This window comes from Gavialis gangeticus, unplaced genomic scaffold, assembly GCF_001723915.1.
Source record: "Gavialis gangeticus isolate Ggan-Ray unplaced genomic scaffold, GavGan_comp1, whole genome shotgun sequence".
Classification (NCBI taxonomy): domain Eukaryota; kingdom Metazoa; phylum Chordata; order Crocodylia; family Gavialidae; genus Gavialis; species Gavialis gangeticus.
Window position 1 is genome coordinate 28,183,754 of NW_017729006.1, and position 8,098 is coordinate 28,191,851.

General features: G+C 41.8%; 1 protein-coding gene across 10 annotated transcripts in view; it reads left to right on the forward strand.

Annotated features, from left to right (window-relative positions):
- The window catches only part of SEPT7 (septin 7), a 117,758-nt gene that overhangs the window by 91,311 nt on the left and 18,349 nt on the right, over positions 1 to 8,098 (forward strand). For all 10 annotated transcript variants that reach the window (XM_019509048.1, XM_019509050.1, XM_019509045.1 and 7 more), the window contains exon 11: positions 65 to 190. In XM_019509048.1, the coding sequence (XP_019364593.1) occupies positions 65 to 190 (126 nt within the window). The remainder of the gene's footprint in view (positions 1 to 64; positions 191 to 8,098) is intronic.

Sequence of the window (8,098 nt, forward strand, 5' to 3'; positions counted from 1 at the left end):
TTTGTAGATCATTCAGTTTTTCATATTTATGAAGTCTGCTGACATCTTACTCTTGCTTTGACAGAACTCACATGCAGGACCTGAAGGATGTCACTAACAATGTACATTATGAGAACTACAGGAGCAGAAAACTGGCAGCTGTTACATACAATGGAGTGGACAACAACAAAAACAAAGGGCAGCTAACAAAGTAAGTGCTCATTAAGGTTGCATAGCCCTTTGGTTCACCATTATGGTTTTTTTTCTTGTTTTCAGTCATTTGCCCCAATTACTAAAGGCTAGTCTGAATACAGTCGTCTGAATGCTTACTTAATTAAAACGTAGGTTTTAGGCTTATTGAGTCAACACAGGTTTGTACCATCTTAACTGACCTCAGTTAAGCTTAGGCAACTTTGGCATGTAGACAGGCCATAAGTTTAATGCTTCAATTCTGCATCTTGTTTCAAACATCACCATGACCATTTGTTTAGATGTCAGGGCTTCTGTTTCTTGGTACAGATTGCCAGTGGCATTATTTGTGCTTTGGACCTGCATGCTCAGTATATTTTGAAGAACAGGTGAATTCATTTATCATTGTGCTTTGTAACCTTTAAAACTAATGCACTTTTTTCTCCTAATCTTCTTTAGGGGTTATTGATCTCTCTCATTTGGCAGGAGGGTTGTAATTCTCCATTTTTATGGGGGATAATTTTTTTAAATCTCCATACCTTTTAAGATGTAGGAGCAAATACGGTATTACAACTCAAAGAAGCCTGGCAGCAAAGCATTTTCCTCAGCATGATTCCATTTTATGATCCCACTTCCTCAGCATGGCCACTCGCTTCCAACCTGCAGCCTGCCATCCCCCCACAAATGCCCTGTCCCCTCCCCCTGCAGGAGCAGAGCTCATGGGGATGCGGGCTGGCTGCAGGCTTGGGGCACCCCGTCCTGCTCTGCACTGGTGATGCAGACTTGTGCCCCCCACTACTGCTGGGTGGGCAGGTGGTGCCTTGCCATGGTGTGACTGGCATCAGGCTCCCAGTAGTGTCACTGAGCCTCCCCACCCTGCTCTGCTGCAAGGCCCTGGGGGGAGGGCAGCAGGGCAAGGAACCCTGAGCCTGCAGCAGGTAAATCTGCATCTGCCCCCTCCCTGTGCACAAATCGGAGGGGAGGGGGGCACATGCCCTCGTGCAACCTCCTGGAACAAGTTGCCCATGGCTCCATCCTGCTCCCCCAGCTGGGCCCTGCATTCTTGCCCAGGCCCCATGAACTGGCCCAGTTGGGCGGCGCCCCCAGCCCTGCCCTACTTCCTCTCTCCCTCACTATGTGGGCCTCAACCTGCACCTCCACCCCCAGTAGACTTCCCTGGAGGCAGCTGCTCTTCTGGCTGCCATGTGCCTGTATATGTGTGCACATGCATGTGGTGTCCCCTGCCTAATGTCCCTCCTCCTGCTCCCCCCTAGCCCCAAGCAGCCACTTGCAGGCTGGAAGTCTGCCAGCCTGCAAGGGGAACCGACTGTTTCCTGCTTTTTTTGGTCCTTTTTAAAGGAGAAAACCTGTGATTCTTTGCAAATCCATTTTTATTATTGTGACCCCAAATGGGGTCTCAAACCCAAGGTTGGGAACTGCTGCATTAAACACTTTAGCTCTGTGGTAGCATGTTGCATACCATTCTAATTAACTTTTTTTAAATTATCGAAAATGTGCATTTGCATTTATTCTCTCAGTTTACAGCCTAGCTTGTGTGTTTTTAAGAGTTTAGATAGCAATATGCACTTCTAAAAATGTAAATATGCTGTCATAGCTATTACCTATGTGTATATCTGAAACAATTGGCGCTATTAACTTTTGGCATCTGATCGTTAAAGTAGCTCAGGTTAGGTTAGTCATAAGTGATATACTTACTTATTTCGTTGATTTACTAACACCTATGTTGGAATACTGTTCCAAGGGCAACAATTCTATTCAGTACAGTTACAGTGTTATACCTCTCTGTCAGTAAGTGATACTGCTGAACTAGGCACAGGCAAGTTGAAGTCTCTTGAATGACAGGAATGTGACTGTTTCATACTAGGGATTGAACAGGTATCACTTAACATGTTGATTGCTTGAAGATGATTTTGAAAGAAATTAGTGAGTTGATACAACGTAAACACACATTGTCCCATTCTTCCTTGACTGCAGTGCAATAGGCAGCATTGTGTCAGTTTAAACTGATGCCTCACAAGGATGCTAACTTGCCAAAATTTTATAGTAAGCCAAGTCCAAAGGAGAACAGCATGTAGATAACCTTACCTTGACTAGTTACCTTCTTGTGTCTCCAACAAACATATCTTAGTTTATCACTGTCATATAACCAGTTATCACCACATCCCCCCACCCCACAGCTCATGCTCCATGATGTTGCTGGTTGTCTACACCAGGGGTTGTCAACTGGGGGTATGCATACCCCTGGGGGTACTTGGGAAGGCCCCAGGGGGTACACAGTGTCGGTGCAGAGTAGCAGGGTACTAGGGAAGTGTGCTGTCTGCTGCTGCCGGCCGCCGCCAAATTTATCTCTTTCCTAAACTTGAGAACTAGGGAAGTCTTCACTGGATAGAGCAGCTCTGAAAATAGATGAGGGGGAGGATGGACTGTAAAAGTTTAGTTATGGGAATAAAATAGGAGACAGAAGATAAGAGGAGAATGAAGCACAGTAAAGGTGCTCCCTCTTCGAAGGGTTAATATTCAGAACTGGAAAGCTCTGCTGTTCTTTTAGCTACTTAAATTGTGGCTAGCTGGTGAAATGGGAGCCTTTAAAGAAGTGACAAAAACAAAGGAAGTTGCTGCTTTCCTAGTTAATGTATTCAGTTTTACTTTGGTGTTTTGTAATTGTGGTGTTGATACTATGTACTTTTACAGTAAGGGACAGGCTACTTAGGCTTTGAAAATTTTACTTTGTACGTCTTAACTTTTACCATTACTTGAATTTTGTCCTTCATTGCCAAATTTTTGTTTTTCTTTGCCTCCCAACTCAAATTCTGTTATGTAGTTTGAACAGTAGCTGTAGATAGAATTCTATCTCACAGCCTCTTCTCTTCAGGGGAAACAGAGCTTAAGTATTTCGATCAATAATTTTCTTTCAGAAGCATGGTTCACTTATTGTACCATCAGTAAAATCCAAAATCTGAGCTCAATTTCCAATCCCATCTGTCATGGCCTTTGAAATACGATTTATTTAATAAAGTCAGAGGTACCCTTCCGAATACTTTTTTTGCTATAGCAGATCTTTTTCAGACTGGATGTTTACTAGTAGTCACCTCAATCATCTATAGCTGAAGCAAATAAAGAATAACTTTAAGATAACTGACGGACTGAACCCTCAGTTTTGTTCAAAGAGATGAATAACAGCTTCTTGAAGTTATTTTATTTACAGACAGCACATTCAGTCCTCCTCTGAGATGCAACCAAAAATTTGCTTGCAGATTTTGTAAATATTTCTTATATAGCTCACTTCCTGGGAAGGAGTCCCATAACCTTTCACCACTTTCAGTCCCTTCCAAGTTCAGTCCTGCTCAGATTTCTGCTGTCTTTTTTAATGGAGGTAGCTGGGTTGTTTACTAGTAACGGGGTAAAAGAAAACTCCACAATAATTATTCATTGTGATTCAGATTTTTGGCATTTTTAAATTTTTACCATAACTTTACCATGGCACACACTTTTGCCCTTTATTGCCTTATCCGTTAATTTAAAGTTAAAACATCTGTTTTATAAGTATTGGGAAAAAAGTGTTTTAATCCAAGATGTCTCAAAATGTAAGGGTCTAACTTTGCTCTCCCTGTGCCTGAAGAAGGGTGTCCGTACCCAAAAGTTTGCAAAGAACAATCTTTCCAACTATTTAGTTGGTCTAATAAAAGATATCCCATTTACCCAAAGAACCTTGTCTGCCTATGTCCTTAGATCAACACAACTACAACCAGCAACCCTAAATTTTGTTTTTAGAGCTTATTCTTTAAAGCAAAAGGAGATGAAAAGCATATCGGGTATGTAGCTTTTATGCAACTACACTGAAGAGTTCAAATTTAAATAAGTTTAAAGAAATAGTTTTCATTATCTTTAGGATGCTTTTAAATGCGGTGTACAGAGCAGTCCACCCAATTTGCATAAAGGAGAAAAGAGCTCATCTGTGGAGGGAGTCTTAGTCTTAGATTCTGAAGAAGTGTATAATCTTACATGACCTGAAGTCAGCCATCCACTCAAGCATGTCACTGGCCATGGGATAAAAAAGATCAGTGAATTCTTCCTGGCTACCAGGTCCTACTAGGATACTTTAATCTTGCCTCTTGGAAGTTACGTAATGAAGCTTCAGAATTGCTTCTGAAGGGCTTACAAATCAGTGAATGCAAATCTTCCATAAAAGATAAATTTTATTGAGGACTATCCATCCCTTCTTGAGATTTTATTTCTACACTGGACCATGCTTAAAGGAGAAGAGTCTCAAGAGGAAAGTGTGTATTGGTTGAGGTATGGCTTTTTGCAAACTTTCTAAGTTTTATCCTTGATTTCAGAGCATCAATAACTACTACCCAGCTTTCTCAGTGGGGATGCTTTCAGGAGGCTTCTGTGGATAAGTAGCTATTCTCCTCTGAGCTGTATAATGCTCAAGAGGAAAATGTTTCTGAAGTCCTGTGGTCTTAAAGAATCGCCTTTAGTAGGAAAGTTCCACATAAATCTTGTGTACCAGTTGTTTTCAGTGTGCCACTTAAGTTCTTCCTTCCTAGTCAGGTATAATAAACATCTATCCAGTATCCCTTTTGTACTGCAACTGAATGAAAAGTTCTGGGCTTCTTTCCAGCATTTTCTGCTCGTAATAGCTTTGCTGAGAATCCGATTCAGCTCTAAGGGAGGCCTATCTTGTCCCAACTTTGAATATCTTTTCCTTTAGAGATTTTATTTGGAAGAAAAAATTCTGCATTCAGCTGCATTTGACTTGCTGAGAAATAATTACATCTTCCTGTGTTGGCTTCATAGAAAAAGAAGCCTTTTTTTCTTAGGATGAAGTTAGTTGGCAGTCAGGAGACTTGCTCTGGCAGAGGCCTAGCCAATTGTTTCACAACAGAAGTGCGTATACACTCAGAAATATGGTCTTTACCTTTGCTCTTGGCCCCAAACCTCTGAAATTTTTGGCAGACGCATAAACCAGATACTTGGAAAAGGAAGATCTTCATTTCTCTTTATACCTGTAGGAATCACTTTTTCTCACCATTGTGTCTATCATATATTGGATTGATTTTGTTCCTCCCCATATCAGGAGACTTCCCCCGAGGCAATGAACTGACCAAAAAGTGAAGACATTTTAGGAAACTTGCACAAGGAGTAAAACAAACAAACAAACTCTCAAGTACAAAGTTGTTGAGCCTGTTAGTAAAATCTCAAAAACCTTGCATTCATACTGCAAGATGCAAGGATTTTTGTAGGTGATGATTTTATTAGACATGGTTGGGATAGACCAGGGGTGGCCAGAGTTACTCACCCTGGAAGCCACATCTGATTCTCCACTGAAGTTCAAGGGCCAGGGGGAGGGGGAGGGCTCTGAGCGACCCAGAATGGAGGTGGATTTCTTACCCCATGGGAAGCACACGCAAGAGTAAGCAGCATGGATGCAACCCCCACCCTGGGAGCCCAGCACCTGAGCTGGCAGTCCTGGAGGGAGAAAAGGGGAGGACGGTGAGCTCAGGGCGTGCTCCCGGTGGGGAAAGCTGGAGCAGTGGGAGGTACTGGGCTGCACTGTCCCCCAGCGCTGACTCAGAGAGAAATGGGCAGGGCTTCAGACAGTTTCCAGAGAGCTGCAAATACTGTGCTGGCAAGCAGCTCGTGAACCGTGGTTTGGCCATCATGGGGATAGACTTAAACAAGTTTTTGAATACAGGACACTTTTTCTCAGGTCTTTTTGTATTTATACTGTTAGTGATAGATCAGAAATTTAGTGGCGTCGATGGATCACAACCTCCTATGAGAAATACCTTGGTTCATGTTTGACCTGGCCTGGGCCTTTAAAAAGCTATATGAAAAGGCATATTTTATTCCCATTTACTGTTTGATTTTTTTCCTTTGTGGCTCAGTAGTGGCCATAAAGAGAATTCCACTGTAATTAACTTTCCAAGTCCAGGTCTTAACAGGAAGCTTGGGGTCTGTTGTAAGAAGTTAAATAGGCTAAAATAGATTTCTTAGGCTAGGGACAAGTTGCACATAAACTAGTTTAAGTGATCAGAAACTGGTTTGAACCTGTAACAGAATAGAAGTTCAGTGCACATAAACCAGTTTCAAAGTGGTTGAAACTGGTTTAAGATAAACCTGGTTGAATGTAGTATCAGACTTAACTGATTGAGGTCAAACCAGTTTATGAAACTTCTGTCCGAGACCTCTTCCTGGTTCAAGTTAAATTAGAGTCCCCCAGCATCCCAACATTTTGCAGCCCTGGGCTGGGCTGTCTGCTCCAGAGAGCAGAGCTAGCCTTGCTCCTCTGCTCGCTAGCTGCAGCAGTGAGGGCTGGCTTACTGGCCTCACTGGCTGGCTCATTGCCCCTTCCCCCATCCCCCAGGCAAACCCAAGCTGGGGTCTGGGGCCAGGGAGAGTGGAGGGGTTAAACTACCCTACCCGAGTATGGAGCTGCTTCTGCAATGCTTACTTAATGCTGTCTTTGACTGGACTACAAATCTCAGAGGCACCTGGAAGCTGGAAGAGGAAGTGATGAGCACCCCTGCAGAGCCCTGCTGCTGTGAATGTGGATGGCAAATCCCAGAGCCTGCGGGGGCATCAGGAAGAAAAAGCGAACACACAAGCCCTTCTGGCTGTGTTCCAGAAAGCTGAGCTGTAGTGCCCGTGGCTTGAGCCACTGCAGGCATGTGGCTGCATTTTCCTGACTCAAAAAGTGAATGTCTGTTCATTTGCTTACTGGTTCAATCTTTACAGTTTAGACTAACCTGCAAAGACTGAATCAATTCAGCCTTCGGCTTTGGGACTGTCTGTACTTAGCTTTAGAGATCAGATAAATAAATTTGGAGGCACTGAGAGAAGTTTAGAGATCAAGATAATTCTCTCTCATTTTTTTTCTTGTGGAACCAAATATGAAACAAGAAAGAATTGCCATGACTTACCAGCTAAGTGAGTCCCTGTGGTTAAGTGGAAATATGATTAGTCTTTAATTTAGGCTTTAATTTATTTTGGTTTTAGACAGATAAGTTAACCCTGAAACATTTAAATGAAATATACTCCAGGAGACTGGGTTTTCAACACTTTTTAACACTTAGTTACATTGGTAACTGTCCAAATATTATATTTTGTATTCATAGTGTACCTTGTTCTGTTCAGTTAGCTGGTGTCAGATCTTTCTTCTTAAAATTTCTTAAGTGTTTTGAAGCTAGATAGCTACTTGTGAGAAAATTTAAAATATTTTCATTTTTTATTTTGGTCTGTTCCGGGTAGAAATGCAGGTGTTCTGTTAGACTTCACAGGTCTTGGTACTTCTAAAGTAAATGTTAGCTTGTTCCTTTGAACATGACCCAGGTTGTGAACAAACATAGCTTTTCAAATTTCTTAAAATGGAAAAGAGTTTGCTGTTGAGGAGAACAGGCATCCTCTTCCTACATAACTGTCCACTCCTGTACCAGTATGTGGAGTTTGACTGCTATAATGTTAATCATGTTTTTGTTCAAATTTCAAGTTACAGCAATTAAATTTATGCTGATACAGAAGCAGAGGCACCAACCAGGTATATTGGAACAGCATCTACTGGTATAACTTGTCTGTCCACATTCCCAGTGATTGAATCTGAAAACAAAATTATATTTGTTGCAAGATACTGTACTAATTAATCAGAACTAAATTGCTTCTGTGGAGTGAATAACTTTGAATTCCTTCCTTGCTTTAGTGAGATGGCAGTCAGTTATTCTACAAATAATGCCTCGGTCAAGGCATGTTTTCCGTTATTATGTAGCCTTTTTTAATTTTAGCTTTAGTTAGTCTCTGCTTTCTTCATTTTTCAACATCATTGCATTTCTAGAAAATATTGTCAAAGGGTAACCTTCAGTTATATGGATGATTTTTTCATAGATTCATAGATTCATAGATTAAGGGTCGG